Genomic DNA, 21,384 nt, shown 5'->3' with positions numbered 1-21,384 from the left:
GAGGCGTGAAAGGCCTGCGGTATCAGATGCTCCGTTTGGAGGTAGGCGCGGGAACAAATGGGTAGATTTCCTCATTCTGAGCAACCAAGGAAACTAACAAATTGACTCGATCAGACACGCTTGCAAATGTGCTGCTTTTATCAGGCTGCTGTGCAGCCTCTGATCTCGCATGCTGACAGAGACAGCGTTACAGAAGACTGATGGAAATCTCTCGTCTGTCAACCTGCAAGACGGGCCTGAGGCTGTGAATCAACTAAGGGTACCTAACCCTGTATTTTATTTTATTTTTTGCGAAAGACAAGCTTTTGATGTGTTCTTTACTTTGAGTTGACATATGTTCTGCATAAGCAGGCCACTGACTTCCTGTCAAGTTAACATTTAGATATCCACAAATTCCCCCTTTTAAAGTTCCTCTTTGGAAACTGAAGAAAAATAAAAAAAACAAACTTTTGATCTTCAACGTGCACTGACATCGTACTGCAGGCGACCGATTATCACAATACAGCGCGGGATTAAGAAGCTAAATACAAAGTCTGGAAATGTCGGTGACAGAGCGATCAATGGCGTTCTCCTGGCCCTGAGACAGAGAATGAGAGCGGCGTCTGCGGCTGATATCTGCGGCTGCAAGATTAGCTTGGTAATTAACCACAAAGCAATTATCGGGTGATGGGATGTGAGGCACGTCTCAGGGAAGGTGTTTCTTGACGTGTTTAATAGGCGTTGAGTAGTTTGATCAGTCGGCAGAAGTTATTGGTTATTCAGAGGCCCGTAGTCCAGCGGAGGTTCTTTCACGATATGTGCGGCTGTCTGAAATTCAATTAATTAGACTGTTGTTTTTCTTTCCATCCACTTTTCATTAACCTCCATTGACACCTCACTGAGGCGCCCGCCGGTTTACGACTGCGCCGGGATTAACAAGCAAATGGGAAGTTGGCAATAAAGTTTCCAAAGGGTGGAGATTTCCTGTGGGAGTGCGGCAGTCACACTCTGGTGGAAATTCAAAGGATGCGCTCGTGACGTGAAGGATAGGAGCATCACAAGAGTTAAGATGCACGGTTGATCTCCCCGGCAGAAATCCAAAGAATCCATCTTTCGTTTCTCTTTTGTCTGAATGACTGTCGCTGCCATCGCACAATAAATAGTGCAGGGTTAGCATGCTCGTGCTAAGTGTTACTGCTGAAGAGAGGGAAGGGTCCGCTGTTCTTCAGATCTAAACAGCCTTGATCTACAAATTCAATCCAATTTGAAATTCACGCAAAGGGGATATCTTTGTGAGAGCTCTAGTAAGACAATTAAATGTGCCTTTAGAAACTATCACATATATGTTAGCCTTTTTCTTCTACTGCTGTTTTTTCTCCATCCTTCAAGTCACTGGCCCACAGTTTATCAGACGCACGTATTTTTCTAACAGTCCTCAGTCCTACCTGATTCATCATCCGACTTGTTGTCGTTCTCAGAGTCAGTGAGCGTCAGTGCTGAGTTCTCATGACTGGACACACCCGAGCTGCGACGGGACTTCACCCTCCCCTGTCCGGCCCACAGCTGGATGGCACGCTCCGGGGACAGCGGTCCCTCTGGGTCCGAGTCGGCATCAGAACCCGCGCTGAGCGAATAGCCCCTCTGTAGGAGGCCCAGGTCAGGACAGTAGGGAACGGGAGCCGGGTGTGGAGTCGGCGATGGCTCACACACTCCCAGCTCGGCCAGTGTGAAGTTACCGCCTGAGGGGGGGAGCACATAAAGGCAGTTACTTAAGATGGTGATTAGAGAGCAACATAATCAGTAAATGGAGACACAAACGCTTGCACAAGCAAACACAAGGACCTAAAAACAAACTCACAATCACACACTGAGAAGCGCGCTAATTATGAAACTACAGAGGCGGAGGGTGGAAAATTGGCCCTTGTTGAGGCACGCATGGGCAGGGTGGGGGGGGTAGGGGGGTGGGGGTGATGCAGCATGACTCAAGCAGAAACTACAACCTGCTGGAAGTAATGTGTCCTGGCCCGCAAACCTGATAAGCCTATCGGAGAAGGCCCGTTTCCTTCCCGTTACTGCTCGGCATTGGCATTCATGAGATGTTGATGTGAGATCAAAGAGCTGCTCACTTGAGACCTCTCAGACTGTAATGGTGCCTCTCTGCCTTCTGGGTTTGATCATCTCCCCACCTAGCTGCCATCACACGCCGGACCCAAGGCTCACTGGGCACGGCGCACTCGGCTGCAGAACACTGACCTTGTTGCCTGACTATCCCTGCCTCCAGACTAACCACCGCTAAACCTCCAAAATAAATATATAAAATTATCCAAATTAAAGCACATCAAAAGAGATCAATAAACAGTGTCGTAGTCCAATTAAATCCAAGCTGAGGAAAAGCAATTACGGAAAAAGGCATGCTCAACCAATTTATCCTCTATACTAATTAAAAGAGTATTGTGGATGCAATCGCTCACCATCAGCAGTAGGGGTAAGGGGATCGAGGGAGAAACAGTTGTGATTCACTTCATTAGCAGTTTGTGAAGAAAGGGAGAGGAAGAGCGAGCGGAGGAAGCTTTGCGTCGAGGCAGCGCGCCGTACGAACCGCTGCAGCGGGAATGACACAGCTGCGCGTCTGGGGTTAACTGTGACTCATCAAGCGTAGCGATGCAATCAGAGAGGCAGAAATTAAACAGATGAAAATCGCCTGCTGGATCTTCACTACTCCTCTCCACAGCCTCGTCAGGCTCGAGAGCTGTGCTGAAAGAAATGGGGAGTAAGAGGGCCTGAAAGGAAGAGGAACGGGGGGGGGGGCACTTTACTTTTACTCAGAGGAAACAGATGGTCCGGACTAGAAAACAGAGGCAACTAAACGACTCAACAGGTATGTTCTGCTTCTGTACTGGGGTTTAGACAGCATTCCATCCACTGCAAAAATGTGAAAGAACCAGAAGGACACTTTACCATTTCTTGTCTTCTTCTTCTTTGTGTCTCTGTCTTTTCCGGCCACTTCCCGTAAAAGACGAGAAAAACTTTATCACTGGGATTAATCTATGGAGGATCTGTTGGTGAGGAGCACTACGATCCAAACGTACAGGTGCTAACTCTACTCAATCCATACCTGTGATGAAGTATCGTAGAAGCATGGGAGAGAATTCCAGGAGGCCTGAGAGAACAGATCACATCCAGTTTTGGTTTTTACATCCTTCAAGAACTTTATGGATGGCAAGATTTTTTCAACTTACAACTGAGCCAACAATACAGTGTCAAGTCTAAACGCTACAGGGAAACACGTCATAAACATGAAAACGAGTGTGTGAGTGATCGCGTGACACATATATTCTGCCTTACTTCCCACAGGCCACCATTCAGCACAATTAACATCCCATAACCCATGATTACACATGCAAAATCCAATCAGTCCTTATCACCATCAGCGGCAGACAAAGCCATCGCCACGTCAAAGGGAGATGGATCAGCACGACGGCTCGAAGCAGACATATAAATCTATCTGAGTTATTCCATAAATAGAAAACCAATCGCATGTTGGGCGTGTAATATTAAGACAGATGTGGGGTCGAACGTGACCCTGCATCACGATCAGCTTTTCTCTCAGCGCCCAACAGTCACTGTCATTGTCGGGCTGCCGTGGAGGATGAGGTAATGTATGTTTTTAGCCAGAGCTAATGTGGACAAGTGTGCAAAAGAAGTGCTCTAATAACAAAATAAGTCAATATTCTGAATCCAATTCAAGCAAAGACGGGCTGATATAGAAAATAGGAATAAGAAATAACAAGGCACACCATGACCTTGTTTATATTTCCCGCCTTTGGAGTTGCTATAGGATAAAAAGAGCATCATTTAATAAAATGCTTTCCATTAAAGGTGTACTGGAGTGAAGGTTACATCAAAGGAGAGAAGATAAATCCTCAAAACAGTTTTATATCTGTGTACATGTAAAAAATAAAATCAATATATCCTGAAACCTTATCTTTCAGTTAGCCTGACAGTCACACCAAAACATTTATTAAAGAAAAAAATATAATAAAGACCATAGAATTTGTCAAGATATCAAACAGATTGCTGTTTCATCATGACTATCTAAAGAGTGAAATTCCCTCCACTTTTACAAACACGTTAAATCCTCTGATGTGTTTATGGTCCCTGGCAAACAGAGCAACACAGAACAGAATGTTCAATGCAAATTGGAGGCCACGGGCTCATATTTAGGCATTCATTTCCAAGCCTCTTCATCAATATTTTAGGATGAAACACAGATGAAGCTGCTGTGGTGTATCCACGAGAAGGTGACAAAGTGAAAAGGACATTCAGTTTTAGCTTGAAATAGGGAAACAAGCGTAAAAATGACATTTGCAGCCATCCACGACACAACAAGCGCTTCCCCTGATAAAGCTCATTATGGATGTGTGTGGGAGTGAACGCATGCCGCGTGCAGCGCGTGTCTGAGTATGATTGTTTGCAAGTAGACAGTTTTGTGGGACATAGGGGCCTGTCATTAAAAAATCATTTGTGCTTGTTAGCAGTTTGACAGGCAAAGTATAGGCAGCAGGACTCTGCATTATGACTTTCACTCAACCTCCTGTGCCATTCTGCAAAGGAAGTAAAAAATTGGAAGAACACGTGGGCTTCGCCACCTGCAATTATGCTGTTTTTCACAGATCCAGTAGTTTACTGTGCAGGCCACCCTTGGACATGTAATTTTCGACCTCAAAGGCAGCCCCCGGTTCTGGTTAAAAGTCCTGATTTGCCTTGAAGTGCAGAACTAGTGAACTGATTTTCTCTTAGGAGGAGGAAGCATTGAAATCAGGAGGTAAATACAACTGTGCACAGTAGTATAAGCCCTGTAATCTCTAGAAATAACTGAAATTACCCTTGATAGCAGGAAAAGCTTTACTTTCTTTGTTAGAGCACAGGAAAATACCATGAGTTATTGCTGCACAGATGTACTGCTTATTACTATTTCCTTTTGCATCACATGCAAATATATGTATACGGTATATACACATGTATGCATATTACTATATGCAGAAGGCAATTCAACTTTGTAAATTGTGTAATGAAAACTGCTATTGTCCTTTCTCTAAAACCTGTACTTCAACATGCCTCCGCAAGTACACAAAGCAGACTTTAGGAAACTTCTGTAGCCCAAAAATCCAACCTGCAGCGATCAATATCACAAGCAAGAAAAAGAAGAGGGGTATTTTTTTAATTATTATTTTTTTGTGTTTTTGCACTTTTCAAATAATTTAACAGCTAACCTGAAGCCAGCGTCCGCCTACATCAAGCTGACCACGTGATCTGAAGGAAGCAAGGTCAAATCCACCAGTAACCACCCAACAAAAGCTGCTCTTCCTCCACACACAGCTCATGCTAAAGCAGGTTTTATGTATATTCACCGCAATCCTCGGCTTTTTTATGCTAAAAAAGAAGAGTCTGAACTACAAAATGCAGCAAATTTAAGAGTCTAAAATAATGACTACCGCTGCAGTCGCTAATCTGTAAAAAGTATTTGAATTGTTTTTGGAAAATAAAACATTTTCACCGCAAAATAATATCTAAATTACCTCTCATGTTAAGCTACACAAGTATTTCTTTTCAGATAGAAAATAGAGGTACAAGGTCACTGTTGTGTAACTGGTGTGCCGTCAACTGACAGGGCACAGAAGACAAACATCTTCACAAATCGGAGTTTCCATGGTGATAGGGTGATGAAAGTGTGATGTTACATAGGTCCATCCGTGCTCACATCAGAAATAATGATCATAAACAAGACTTGTGGAATTTTACACTAGTTTCCAGTCACATATATCATGTGTGAAACAGTCTTCATAGCCACATCTCTGATTTGGTTTGATGTTTCTGCAGCTCACAAGTAACTACAACGGGACAAATGGGTCTTCATATAGAAGAATCAGAGACTAACCACATGATGTGGCTGTGCTTTTGACATGTTTCCTCACACATCTGTGATTACCACATTCTTCCTTTTCTTTCTCTGAACAGTGCAATTCCACCCGTTTTGCTCAGGCTCGATGAGTATTTCTCTCCCCATTTGGTTGTTTTAATGTGTACAATTTTCACCTCCTTCACAGATTCACAGATGCAGCTACCGTTTCCATTTCCATTGCAGCTACAGCTAATGAACAATCTGGCACTTAACCGCGGAGGACGTCAATAAAAGTTAGCAAACAAATCGCAATAGGCTGATGATTATCAGACACAAAATATATTTCAATGCTACGCTTTGCTTCATGACAGTAATGCTACAACCTAATATGTCAACTACTTTTTATTTTATTTTATTAGGCCTATATCTATAGGAAAATCCAGCATGTGAGGATTTTCTTATCTCCACCCTTATCTCTGCTATCTGCTTATCTCCACCCTAAGCAGCATTGTCCACAATGGTTTTTATAACTGTCACTGTCACCTTTCAATAATATACAACATCATAGACAAAGGAAACTTTATCTCACCATTAATAACCTTGATATGAAGCCCAGAATACACTCGTGTCATTCCTGTCTGCTCTCAAGTCCTTATCCTGGGGTATTAAAAGGTTTTAGGATATTGCTGTAACAGTCTTTTTTTCCCCTCCATTTTTGGCTCAACATCTTATCTCTCTCATCACTCCCATGACCATCAGATAAAATGCTTCATTGCTCCAAAAGAAGATTATTCTTTCACTCCTATTTATCCTGCAGTACTGCCCAGGTATAACTGCTCCACGCTGGCATGTGGGAATATGAAAAGAAGGTTTTTGCTGCTAAAACAAATAAATCATTAGCAGGCACGTTAAAGGCTTGTGAACAGTATTTAAAAAAAGAAACCAAACAGTTGTTTGAATTCATGGATCCCTAAAATTATATGACATGACTGACAATCTTTTTTGGGTGTATGTTTGATGTTTAGGAGTCATAATGACAGCTTTCAAACATCAAATCCCACTACTTAGTCCTGATAAACTCTGTGCCATGTATTTACCTAAAGGCATTTACACGGAGGCTTTATTCAACGGAGACAACCATCAATCTTCAGTTGACTGTCATTTATTCTTAATCAGGAGTGATGGAGGCTATTAGACTGGTCATTGGGTAAGAGATGGGATAACTGGGCCGATCACCAATCTATCACACGGCACCGACACCTTCACACACATCGCTGGAATTTGTAACCAAAATCAAGATCATCCTCTCAGTGCTGTTGCTCTTCCATCAAACATGCACTTTATTTCTTTGGATATATCTCTGAAACGGCTGCAAGGCTCAACATAACCTTCACTCCAACAATGAAACGATGTGGGCTTTTTTTTTTCTGTAAGCAGAAAACAGCTATTTGATTTTCATCTCTGTTGATTTTTATTTTTTTAGAGGCAGAACAATAACGAAAGCTGGATTAAAATAAAGCTCGCGTTGATTGTGTGAATGTTGTTTTTACTGAGAAACTTTCTTCCAAAAGTCACTGACGTTTCAGGTTTGGTGGCGTCAACGAATCGTTGAGCAGATTCTTCTTACTGTCTCCTATAGCAGCATCATCTGCAACACCAGAGCTTTTATTTGTGGTCGTAGAGTAGGTGAGCGTAGGTGACCCTTTCTCGGGACTTTAGCTGCGTTTGGCATGTCATTGCGACGAGGAACACCCGGTGCAGACTTGGTGTTGATTACTTAAACTCTTCTTCACGACCTCTCACACACACACATACATCCCATAGCATGTGGCATGTCATTAACGCCACCATTAGAGGTGTGGTAACAGCCAAAATGAAAAGTCCAAATATGAGTGGTCAAACACTTCCCACACCTCCCAGATGACATCCCCCCTTTGAGCTCCTGTCACAGCCAGAAGGGCATTTGCACCTCCTAATGAGGAGACCGAGACCAGTGTCGTCCACAGCGCGGGGTTCTACTGCTGCTCAGAGGACAGCAGTCTGCCGTGGACGGAACATGACAGGACATGACACAACACCGTGCACTCTGGAGGAGGTCTTGTCAACGGGCGCGGGGAGCGAAACGCCTCTTGTGCTTTAGCAGAGCACCGCAGAGAGAAAGAACACGTCTGATTTGACCGTGAGATTTTTTTTTCCTTTTCTTTTCTCTTTTTTATTTTTAAAGCTCATACAAAATAAAATTAAAACAAAAAACCCAGAATACAAAACTCCACTGTCTGTTGCGGCTTTTTAACGGCTCTCCCGCATCACTTCAACCACGCCAACAGCCCCCATGTGGTCGCCATCAGACACCTTCGGTAGGTGATGTCTGGGCATGTTTCTCCTTACAGAAGCTGAGCGCCTCTTGAACATGGTCTACATTTGTTCATGTGTATTTTCATGTTATTTAGGCCCTGAACGTGCGGTTAGACATGTTTCATTAAAAGTCAGAGCGAGAGGCTTGGCTTGGGGGGGAAAGCAAAAAAGAGCAAAAAAAAGCTTGATAACACTGACATTTACAATCTGCCTCATTTATCAAAAGCTGTGGAAGCAGTGTCAAAGAGGGTCACTCTGCTGTAAACACAGATTAACTCAACTTTCACAAAATACACATTGTCTACTAAACAGGTTTAGTGTAAGAAAAGTGCAGATGTCATTACGCAGCTCCCCAGACTCGATTAATTGCCTCGTTTGTATGTATGTGTGTCTTTGTGTGTGTGTGTATGTGTGTGCGTGTTTACCAGCCTCTGTGTTTCTATAGCAGCTGCTATGCTTGCGATACATTTCTCCTTATGATGTATTTATTTCTAACTACAGATAGAGAAATATAGGCCAGTATGTCTTTGTTTTCCTTGTTTGTGAAATGAGACAGTGAGACATTGCACGTGTTTCCTTTCTTTGAGGCCATGTTCAGACAGTTCAAACAAGGTTTGAATCTGATTTGGAAAAGTTACTGGCTTGGATTGGATAAAGTATTGCGCTAAATGTTGGTTAAATATTGTCATTGTGGTTAAATCCACACTGAACAGTCATAATATTATGACCACCCAACATTGGGTTTGTCCAAAGGTCCTGACTCATTAAGATGTAGAAAGTGTTAGACCACTAAAGGTGTTCTGTGGTATCTGGCACCACAATGTCAGCAGCATCTCTTCATGTGAGATGATAGATGGCTTGGCGTGGATCACAGCATCGGCAAATTATATCTGAGGTTAGGTAGCAAATAAACAAATAAGGAGGTGGGTCAAAATGAGGCATGTGGTAAAGGTTGAATGTAGAGGCTGGTTAACTTACCCTGACGCTACAAATTAAGGTAGATGGGAAAGTTGCGGGGTACAGGGTTGGGTCTACAATACTTGCTCAAAAGCAGAATAAAATGGCTGCTACTGTACTTTTTGCTAGGTATTGTATACTTGCTACAGGAATGGATGCAGCAGTGGCACGAGGGCTGCAGGAGCTGGCTAGAAATGGCGTTTTGCACCCATAAAACACTAAAAACATGGGTGATGGTAGAATAAGCTGTCACTGCATTATGATGTTATGGCCGGGCAAGTAATTGAGAATGACCAGAGCATGTTATAAAACACAGTAAGCGAAGCTGAGAAATGCTCAACAGCTGCGTGCTTTCATGTTAAGAATAAGTTTAAAATATATATCATTTATGCTCCATGTACCACTGTGTGAGATCTGTGCATTTATGTTTGGTTTTTTTTTGGCTTGCCTCTAAATAAACTGCTGAACTGGTGACCCTGCACTCCAGACATCTCGATGTTACCCCACAATGATGACACATTCATTTTCTTTTCTCGTAATAGACACTTTTTGAATATTTCAACACAGCACAGTGTTCCTGTCACATAGAACGTCTTTGGACAGCCTCATAATGCTATCAAATGAGAGTCAGATAATAATGCGATATGCAGCATTCTACCTTTGATGTAACTTATCCATCACGTTCAGGCCCTTGCAAAACAAATAAAAGCTTTCACAGCAAAGAAGAACAATATACCTGTTTTATCTTCAATCAATCATGATCTAGCAAAGAAAGTGAACGTAGTTACTCTTTTTAATGTAATCTCCTCATTAAAATAAGGTGCCTTGTCCATTTACTATAGTAAATATAGTTAACTAGAATACGTTTGATGTAAATTCTGATTTTAAAAAAAAATCTCATAGATATAGTCTCTTGCCCTGAGACACAACTGCTATTTGTCTTATTTTATCTGTTAAAATTTTCTTGCCGACAAAAAGGAAAAGAAAACCTCTCAGTAGAACATCACACTACTGCTGCCAAGTAGCAGAATACCAAATAACAGAGGCAAATGTTTGGCCCCGGGACTTGTAGCTTTCTCAAAATGTGGCTAGAATTCACTGGAATTACCTAGCTTCACAGCTAGCTCCCGCTAACAGAGCTGTTATATTTTCACTTTTGTTTGGACTAAATTGGCATTTGAATGCAGCAATGTTTTAAACAAGCACATTTAATCACTGAACTTGGATCATTTTTCCAGGCTGCTTGACCAGATGTAAATATTGGTAAAGCCCTTCTTTTCCCCCATATACATAGACAGTTTCCTGTCTACATATGACAGGGTACAGACATGGGGGCATGTGGGAATGAGTGGAGGGTTTGGGAAGTCGAGGCTGCCCTGGGATATTCTTCAGTGACTCCTCTGCGCTCTTGCAACCGCTACGGGACACTTTTGAGTGTTAGCAGCTGGCAGGGGGTAGAGAATGCTAGAAGACAAAGATAAAGAGAGTTTGGGGAAAGAGGAGGGGAGAGATTGCATTTATTTCACCGCCATTTATTTTAATAGCATGCAGCTGCTTTGTTCTTTCTTTGATTATCATCCATCCAAGCTGGCTGTTCCCACGTGGAAATTTGGGGTACGGTCTGAAAAATGGAATCTATCCACAGTGTGGCTTTCATCATATGCCGTCAAATATGAAAAGCAAAATGCTTGGAGTGCTTCTTCCTTTAGACCGCGAAGCAAGACAGACAAGAACCATCAGCGGCTCCCCACTGGTGAACACAGTCAGAGGCTGCAGAATGGCACTGCTGCCAGGAACAAAACACTCGGTCTCTGCTGTGCTCAGAGATATCGTTTATAATTCTGCCACCTGTGTTGTAACACACATTGGTTTTAATGGGACTAAACAAAGAAACATGCATTATAAGGAGTCAAGAACATTTATATTCATTTCCTGCAGATCCTTCTTTTTCCCTTAGAAAGAAAAGGCAAAAGGACTAATTTGGAATATTTTAGCATGAGCATTAGCAGTCTGCAAATGAGCTGATACAAGCTAATGAAGCTAAGAAAGCAGGTGAGAATCAGAGGTGGAATCACCCACAGAGGAGGCCGCAGAGAAAGCTTAACCAATGTGTGATGTGATCACCTGGGCAATAATAAAAGAACAGCAAGGGTGGAAGTAAAGAAATGAGGGATTAAGAATGAGACAGAGGGAACATGGATGAAAGGTGTGCCAAAAGAGCAAAGGAGACCATAAAGAAAGTAAAGAAAAATAAAATCTTTAAAAGGTGAAAGACGAGAAAATGTGGACTCTAAGAGAGACAAAGATAGAAAAGGCAGGAACAGCACATCTTTGCTGAATATCCAGGCAGTAAGACAGGCAGGTGGGTGGTGGGTTCTCTACATGGCCTCCATCTCTGGGGGCAGAGCAGCAGAGGAGAATGTAAGGAGCTCATTTAGCTCCTTCTAGAATGAAAAGGCAAACGGTTTTAGAGAATGCAGTGGCAGTGATAAGACCGGTTGCCTAGAGGTGCACCCGCGGGGGCAACACACCTTAGAGATGTGCTGAATACGAGCACCAGTGGAGAAGTATGGGGAGAGACAATCACAGATCCAGCATGCAGTGACAGAGTAAAGGAGCTGAACAACTGCAGACAAGGACCACAGTCTGGGTTTGACACATTTTGTCAGCTTTTTAAAGTTCTCATCAGGATCTTCCAAAGATGTGAGAGCTGACAGTGGATGTTCAATCAAATGATTTACAAAGAGAAAACAAAAGATCGGTCCATTTTCTCAATCGGTGGGACTGGGTTTTTTGGAGCTTTGGGTGATCAGGGTTACGTGTATGTACAGTATAGGCGTGCTTGGTAGACCAAACTGTGACACCTTCTAATGAGCTTTCCAGGCTGTTGCATGTTATAGTGAGAGAAGAGCAGCACTATTTGCCCAAGAAATTAGCTAATAATGGAGAAACAGTACAGCTGAGATTCAAAGAATCTTGTAATAAAACAGAGATGAACCTGCTTTAGTAAAAACTACAGGGAGTTGTTTGATGAGGTTAGTTCTCAAGCTCGAAACAAGGGAAAGGCTTTACTCATAATTTGTTAAATACAGCAAGACTGGTCTCATTTTATGCCTCCATCAGGATATCATGAGACCCGATTAGTGCCTTTTTGAGACGGAAATATTCTCTAAATGTTTATCAAACACAAGAAGTGGTAAAAGGTATAAAGGTTATGAGGTATAATAAATAATACGGCCTGAATATAGCTGTTAAACATGGGACCCACCAATAGTCTCATAAATTATAAACAGAAAGCTGGTGGAAGAAATGTGGAAATTGAAACATTATTACTGCAAAGTATAATTAACCACTAAAAAATCGATAATTACGGTAAAGGCAGTGTCACTAACTAAATATATTATGACAGCTTTGCCATCCATTTTTAATGGTTCCATGGCTTTACTTCAAATACAGCTCCATTATGGTAGGTAAATGTTCTGAAAAGTCATCTTCATATTTGGAAGCACATCCCTGAACCCACATATACAGTACAGCAGCCTTTTAAAAAGCCTCCAAGCACTGTAAATATGCTTCCTAAGGGAGGTGATTAAAACGATGTTGTGCTTCAGGACACACTGACACTCAACTACATCTGCAAGTAAAGCGAGATAAACATAACTTTCTGGAAGAGGATCCTTGTTGATAAACACACACACACACACACACACACACACACACACACACACACACACACACACACAAATATATATATATATGCACACACATACACAAATATACTGCTAAGTTTTCTTGGACGTCCTTTCCAAAATCACAACCCAAGACTGACTACTTGGCTCAGGACGATTTTCGAGGACATCTGCTCCACTCCTAATAATTTGCACTGTATAACTCAATGCAAATTAACTTTCACCACAAAAAACAGCCTCCTTCAAAAGTGTTGCTGAGAAATATGTGCACATGTGCAGCAGCATTTGTCTACCCGAAGTAATGAAACCCGTGCACCGAGGAGCACAGAACTAATCAACATAAACATCAATGGACTGTGAACTCTTCTCGAGACTAACTAAGTATGGTAAGTAACTAACAGGGGAGGGTGGATGAGCTGTTCAGTGTGATATGACTGTGCACGTGCAGCCTGGCGGTGGGCTTCGGTCCCACCTGGCTTCTATTTGTCTCAGGTCTGCATCGAATGACAGCTGTAACGCCAAATCAATATATATTTACACGCCACAGAACTGTAAATTGTTTGTGCCGAACATCGCCGCTGAAGCACGGTGGGCTGAAAATAGATTCCGATGACCTCAAAATGCAGGAACAGAAAGGCTAAGAAGTCTAGGCCAACCCAAAGAACAACATCATTATAATTTAATCAAAGTTAATCATATTTCCTATTCTGGCCCTTTCATCAAATGAATAACTAACGGGTTAGATTCATTTTCAAAAGCCCTCTTCAAACTGTTGGTGGGATATTCAATAAAATAACAAGGGCAGCAACTGAACTGAGTTCAATCTCAATCTGATGTTGCTGCATCTCCCTCGCTGGCTGAATCCTTCAGTTTTCACATTTGCTAGTTACACGAGTATGTGGATAAAAAGATGAAGATATTGGCTACTTCTCTCACTGCGCCTTTCTCACTTCATCTTCCCTCTCCTTCCAAATCTACTCGCCATCCCGCGGTGTCACAGTCCATATGGTGCTGCAACACTGTTGGTCTCCTCTGGCCACACTTCCCACGATGCATCTGTGGCTGTGGGCTTTACAAGGGAGCTGATAGGCTGAGGAAACCGTGGTATCGACTGGCCATCGGTTGGTGTGAGGTCGGCTCGGCGTGGCAGTGAAGTGTGTCTGAACACCACACATCACTGACTTCCAGTCTTCTATTTCACCCCCACCCCAACAATCAATCCCCTATTTTCTCTGGCATTGCCCATGCTGTGCAGAGGAGGATCTTCTATCACACTCTCCTATTTGGCACATAAACGTATTCCCTCTGTGTGTGCAAACCTTTTTCTTTTTTAATCTGCCTTCACAGATCATTCTATTCTGTCCTATAGCTTGGACGCGCACCCCCACTCCCCACCCCCCCCATGAGAAAACGAAGCAGAATGATAATTTTATCCTCTTTATTTTTTGGCGGCAAATTCTCCCACGAGTCGTCTCCTCACGTCTGTGTCCATGCAGAGAAAACAGAGCTTCAGCAAAGATCAATCCCATTGAGTCGGACTCCTTTTGCTAGCCGAGATCGATACCGCCCATTTCATGTCCCTCTGCAATGCGCATGCCCGGATGCGTGCACGCCCGCTCACAGGCATGGAGGAGAAACAGTTTAAAGACATTCCTACGAGGGCAGGCCCAACCTTTTTAGAGCTGACCTATCGGCCTATCGGCTGACTCGCTCACCGGGGGACACTGAAGTTCATTATGACAGGCTCGCCTGAGTTAAAGGTCTGCTTTAGTCCTCTCCTGCAAAGTGCAGCATTTTCTGCTGTATTTAAAATGTCTGTACAGATATATATGTAAATATACACGGGCTGAAAAACACATGTGACTAATGAGTATGGGGCACCAGCAAAGACTGAGGGAAAACACAAACCCCAGAAAAAGGAATATGAAGCTTCCTGACTCAATTATACAAAGTGACTCTATTTGACATGGAATTGCCTGAGGGTGTTACGCACAATAGGGCGGGGAAAAAGATGGATAAGAGACAGTGGCATATTCACATGTGCAACACGAAACAGCAAATTAATAATTGTTGGTAATTAATGAAACGGAGCACTCCACAGGGACTTCTGTTTCATTTTCGGTTCCAGAAGCAAAATGCATATATTGCCATCTTTATCTGTTTAAACACTGGCTGGAAATGAAATGAAATATAACGAACAGCCAGAATTGTTTTGATTCGCCCCTGTGCATTCTAGGATGGGGACCGAGGTGCTCGGAACTGGTGAAGAGCAGACATCATCCCTGGAAAACTGGCTTTAAATTCTCAGAAATCCAGATTTATGAATCAGTGTGTTAAGAGGCACCTCCAGGAACACTCAGAAATTTGAAGAGTCCTTATTGTTACAGGTAACAAGGACCACCAGGACTTCTTTCAGCGTAAGAATTAATCATTTCAGGGATGAAAATTTCCCAAAATGTCATGCTTGAGTATTAGCTTTGGCATAAACTTTTACATATTTCATAAAATTTTCTATGGGCTGTCTTTGGTTTTATTCTAGATTGTACAGATCATGCCTTTGAATATTCCTAAAAGGTTTCTAATTTCATAAACCCACCTTGCCTGGAGTACTCCTCTGCCTCGTGGTGAACAAGGTCTGTCACACAACCACCGTAGTGCAAGCGCTGCTCATGGTCAAAGGCCTTCAAAGTCTCGCTGGAGCTGTAGGACTTCTGAGTGGGCACACGGCATTCATCGGCCTCTAAGGAGGCGGTGTTGTACTGGGAGTCTTTGGAGCAGCGACCCCGAGTTAGGGAGCGCTGCCGACGATCCTTCAGATCCATGTTGATTGAGGGGGTGCGGGATTGAGAATTGGATACAGTGGAAGGAGGAGGAGGAGGAGGAAGTTAGGGGAGAGATGCAGGCACTTCCTCTTTAGTCACCTGGAAGACAGAAACAGAAGAGTATAAAATAGATGGATGAATCACTCCTTACCTTAGTTACCTCAGATAAGAGGTGAAGAGGAGCAAACATTAAAGCAACAGAGTAAAGACAAACACAAACAAGGGGGTTAACACAATGGAATTGCAATGACCTCCCCACCCAGCTACACTATCAAGGCATCAATAAGATCACTGGGGATGCCTGAACACAAATACAAAAAGTTGGAGACAAAGTGGAGACTTGAGACAGTCGGAGAGACGGACAGATGGGAGGAAAACTGCACTGATGATTCAAACTGGGAAAAAAAGGGAGGAGAGAAGAGAAAGTATAGTCTAATCTAACAGGAAGGATAGAAGAAATGGAGAAATGACTTAAGGGCATTGCTAGTCTCTTGCTCATTATCAGAGTGAGAATGAATCGTGTTCCCATAGAGGCTGTGAGGGATAATCAACACAGCCACATGCACGTGCACGTGCACACACCCAATACACACCCCACACCAACAAACAAATGCATGTGCAATATAGATATACCGATTCTGGGATGACGGACAGTTACAGAGCTGAGACTCCATATATCCTCACGTCCCCGCCACTGACACACATTTCACTGCATCACATCACCAGAACAACTCAAGTTTCTTCAACATCCACCTGAATCCCAGACTTGATTTAGATCATGCACGAGTTTGGGACGAATACAGCGTAACACTTGTGCAGCAGCCTTGAGCAGCCCCTCGCATTTACAGCCAAAGTTTAAAGCCAAACAGTACAACAACAAGCAATATCTGCAGCTGCAAATATGGGATATTTATGCGAATCAACAGGTCATCCATGTTTGCAGAAAGTCTGGTCATAGTAGTGAAGCGTCTATTCTGGTCTTTTTGGGTAAAGGATAAGTCTGTTCTGATATCATAATAGACAGATCCAGAGATAACAGAGATGTTTTGGATTTGAATATTTGAGCTCATTCCAAAGCTTAGAGGAAAAGAAAAGGAAGAAAGGACAAAAAAATGGCTTAGACTGTGAGTCAATCTATTCTATAAAAGCTCATTTGAAAATACTTAGAAGGTAGCATTGAAAAGTACCCTGCAATGTCCATTGATTAACAGGAGGTATTAAGTCTCATAAAGAGCTCATTATGTTCCAGCATCCATCACAAAGACTATTAGCAGTTCAAGCCTAATGTGGTGGTACCTTGAATGGAGGTTAAAATACAGAAACATGACTGACTCAAGATATACCAGAATATTCTCCCACTCCAAGAAAGTTTCTTGAGTGACTGAATGTGTGTGTGTGTGTGTGTGTGTGTAAGTACTTATAAGAACACGACTGCTGATAAAACTAATGCTTATGTTTTTACGAAAGTACTGTGTTTTGATTCATTTTCTTTCTATATAAATAATTTTGAAGGGTATTTCTCTCTATTGGTGTGATGACATGCACTAAAAATAGAACAAAGAATTTAAAAGAAGGATCAAATTCCAAAAAATAATGAGAACATTCCAGACCCATCACGTGAAATTGTTATGGATTAAAAACAGTTTTGAATATCACTCTAAAACATTAAAAGAAAGAAAATGTTATGAATAATTGATTGTAATAACTATGTTATTAATAGTTGCTGCAGCTAATTACAGTGATTTAATCATTTTCTTTAAATAACTGCAGAGCTCATCAGCACATATGAATATTGATCAAACCCACTCAAAGACTGGCGCTAAGTTCCAGAAAAGTGTCACAGCAGAGTTGGAGGAGGAGGCGAAAGAGGAAGAGGAGGAGATCCGCTGTTGAGATGATGTTTCTTTCGGAGCCAGATGAGCAACAGGTTCAACCACAACAGTGAGGCACTGTTCAGATTTCTGCTGCGTGTGTACGATGCATCATTTAACACTTGTTGCCTTCTTTTATGGCTCATTTATGAATGAGACACAATCAGAAAGGGGGCAGAGCGCAGCTCTGTAATCAGAGGTTATCATTCGTTTGAAATCCACTTAAATTCAAGATCCTATTGGATCAATGTGAGACTCAAATAATGAACAAAAGTAATATAATACTAAATATGTGTTTTAAAAAACCTCAAAAATAGACAGAAGTGCACATCTGTGTACAGTAGTTATAGATTGTACTGTCCATGAGTAAAAAGAGGAAAGACACAGAAGAAGAGATGGATGGATGGATGGATGGATGGATGGATGGATGGATGGATGGATGGATGGATGGATAGTCGAGAGGTAGCGAAAGTTCTGGAACATTTATAGCGCTGAGCTCATGCAGGTGTTTTCCTCAAGGTCACTTTAGTATAATCGCATGTGTTTTCTGTGAATTAGTGACAGCAGCACGACCTCCCCGCATTATCATTCTGAGACAGATTATCTCCTTTGGTTGATTGTTATTGATCGCGCACGTTCCAATTACACTGTGATTAGTGACTATACCACTGTAACATACATGTTCACAAATAAACAAAGAACGCAACCAGGCAATCAAAACTCCTGGTTAAAAAAACCAGCAGAGGAAAAAAAAAGAAAAAGCAACACCCACACAAGCCTGAAAATGGCTGCATTTCCTTGGGAGGCGACGAAAAGGGTGGTTAGACAAAAGAGAAAAGAGACATGCATGCGACCGTGAAGCACCATGAAATCCAGGCAGAATGAGAAAAGTAATTGGAAGACGATAGGGAGGGTGGAGAATTCATTTTCAGAACTGCAGAGGTGAAGTTTGGTACAGATAATGGGCCTTTCTCTGCAAATATAAGCTTCAGAAGGGAAAAAATATGGAAAAACGACAATGTAAATCCAGTTTAACTACAAATCACAGCGAGGTAATAGAAGTTAATGACATCAGTGGATTAGCAAACATCAAACAGGACGGTTCCCCTTTCTGTCTCTGTTCAAACATTAAAGAGGACGGTGCTAAAGTTAATGCCGACTATTTTAAAAGCAGTTATGAAAAGGAGCTCTGATTTTACCCATGCAGCTAAACCCAAGGTGTCATCTGAAGTACATATCAACAGTACTTATCACACAAAAGGCTTCCGCGCGCCGATGAATCGTTAAAGTCTTAATATTTCCGACGTACCCACACGACATATTTATAAACAGATTGTCTTCTCTGAATGGAACTTGGAAAATAAGGAGATGAAAAGCTAGGAAGCAGACATTCTCATTCGGGCGCCACATTTGCTTTGTATTCATTCATCCTGAATGTGTCAGAGAGCTTCAAACGCTGACCCCCAACGCTGCAGCACGTAGAACAAATCGGTGCTGAGCACCGCAAATGACAGTTTAAGCATAATTCATAACATTAAGCAAAGAGGTAAATCCAGCAGTGGAGGCTGAGGTAGGATGGTGTTGACTGAATCCTGGCGTGCTAACAGGACATGCCACGCTTTTAGTTCCATCCCTTTCCTGTTAGGAATGGTTGTCGGATGAGCTGAGGGTTTGTTTTGAAGACAATGCTGTTCACAAAGCCTCCCACCTACCTGCAGGGTTATGCAATCCATTAAAGAATGAATGTTATTACTTTTCCTCATAACTTTTTTTGGGTCTACTTGTATTTTCCATGCCTCAAATCTGCCCAGTGAGCGTGCCGCCAAGAACATCGATCCATCTTGGCTGTGCATGTTATTATTTCTCTGTGTTTATAACGATGTGCATGGGCCAGACACACACAGACAATTAGCTGCAAATAGTCCATCCAGCCACTTCTCTCATTTATCAGCCTAATAAGCATGGAGGTGGAGTGTGTGAGTGGTACAGGGCCATCACACTTTAGGACGCCTACAGTCCAGATGTCGCCAACTGCAGGCGTGAAAGCTCGAAGTGCATTTTTAAGCCACATGAAAATAGCTACATTGTATTTTCTGGTGTTTAGCTACACAAAATGTTTGAAATGATTTAGCTAAAAAGTACATAAACATGCATACATACAGGTCGTGGATGGCAGAGTACTTATAAATACAGTGTAGTTAGCAGAATAAATGCTGCTGCAGATATAGGCAAGTGTCCTGGTTGTTTCAACCTTATTCCATTATAATAAAGATTATGAAATGTATGTGTGTGTGTGTGTGTGTGTGTGTGTGTGTGTGTGTGTGTGTGTGTGTGTGTATGTATGTATGTATGTATGTATAGGTACCTATAGCAGCAACTCTTTGTTCCCAATTTAATTTGTAAAGATGATAATTTTCTCTTGGGTAGAATGTTCATGTGTATCTTATCTGATCTTATCTGATCTGATCTGATCTTATCTTATCTTATCTTATCTTATCTTATCTTATCTTATCTTATCCCATCTCATCATAAGTATTTCGTTGCCTCCTATAGTTTAATTGCAGCCCAGCTAAAACCAACAATCTGCCAACAACACACATGAAAAGCCTGATAAAGCACAGCGTGAGGCTTTTCCGTAAAATAATTCCCTCCATCTTCCAACATTGTTTTCCTTTGTCTGTGTCGGTGTATGAGTGAAAAGCATTTTAACAGAAACAGGCAGTCTATTGAAAACACAAGGCCCTGCTATCATAGGGGGGAAGGGGGGGGGGGGGGGGAATAAAGCATTTGCTCTCAATTTTCTACTGTTTTTTGTGCTGCTGCTCAAATTAAGATGTTTACACTGTTTTTTCCCAAAGACAAAGGAAGAAAGAGACAGAGAGAGACTCGAGGAAACAAAGGACGACTGGTGGAAAAGTGGAACACAGAGATGTTTCATGAGAATAAAGACTAAAAAGTTGATGTATGAGTCTCAGTTTCATCCAGACAAGGTGCATGTGTATTGTTCAGGGACATTCTGCTTAATTGCAGATGTGCTTAAAAAAGACCGTGTGCTTTAATGTGCACTTCCTCGAATGTCTTTGTAAGGAGTCATCTATGATAGAGCTTCAGGAATATTTATTTTGTATATTGAACTGGTTTATACTGTATTTATGATCATTACAATATATTTTGCATTATCTTAGAAAGTAATGTAAAATATATTTCATTCTTGACTGCATTGTGGATTAAGGTGAGTACATGTGTTGCCTCTTCTATTTACATATATGAATGCACTTCAGGCACACACACACACACACACACACACACACACACACACACACACACACACACACACGCATCTTATAGTCGGACCAGGGTCTAACTTAATAGCTCCTCACTACGAAGAGTCATTAATCATGTCTTTGATCTCAGAGGGCATTGAAAATGACATGCAAAGACACACACACACACATGCGCGCACACACACACACAAATACACACACACAGCAACAGGATGAGTGGGGCTGTTTGCATGGCTCCAGTTCAACTGGAAACTGAGACCTGTTTTGGATCCAAGATGATCAGAAGGCCAACAGCTGATGGGAATGCGAGTCTGAAAACATTTTCGCTGCTACTGCCCCAAAACAACTCGCCCCATTAGCTCCAAAACACCTCTTTTAAGACGTGAAGAATCCCAGGTGACTACTGGTTGAATACTGGCGAAGTGTATCAGCCACTATTGTGGCATCGATGCATTCAGGCCATTATTGGTTTTAGTGGATACCACGAACCCGGTTCTCAAACATGACACTGTTTTTCCAGCTTGC

The 21,384-nt window shown here is 42.1% G+C and overlaps 1 protein-coding gene across 14 annotated transcripts in view; it reads right to left on the bottom strand.

Moving 5' to 3' along the window:
- The window catches only part of tenm2a (teneurin transmembrane protein 2a), a 176,394-nt gene that overhangs the window by 118,608 nt on the left and 36,402 nt on the right, over positions 1-21,384 (bottom strand). For 10 of the 14 annotated variants that reach the window (XM_057042742.1, XM_057042745.1, XM_057042744.1 and 7 more), the window contains 4 exons: positions 15,479-15,803; positions 3,095-3,139; positions 2,938-2,982; positions 1,425-1,718 (listed from right to left, as the gene is read on the bottom strand). In XM_057042742.1, the coding sequence (XP_056898722.1) occupies positions 1,425-1,718; positions 2,938-2,982; positions 3,095-3,139; positions 15,479-15,704 (610 nt within the window). In that variant the 5' untranslated portion in view covers positions 15,705-15,803. The remainder of the gene's footprint in view (positions 1-1,424; positions 1,719-2,937; positions 2,983-3,094; positions 3,140-15,478; positions 15,804-21,384) is intronic. The other 4 variants (XM_057042748.1, XM_057042750.1, XM_057042751.1 and 1 more) reach the window with 1 other exon arrangement.

This window comes from Takifugu flavidus, chromosome 9, assembly GCF_003711565.1.
Source record: "Takifugu flavidus isolate HTHZ2018 chromosome 9, ASM371156v2, whole genome shotgun sequence".
Lineage (NCBI taxonomy): Eukaryota > Metazoa > Chordata > Actinopteri > Tetraodontiformes > Tetraodontidae > Takifugu > Takifugu flavidus.
The sequence above is the reverse complement of the archived record's forward strand: the minus strand, read 5'-3'. Positions and strand labels throughout refer to the sequence as shown.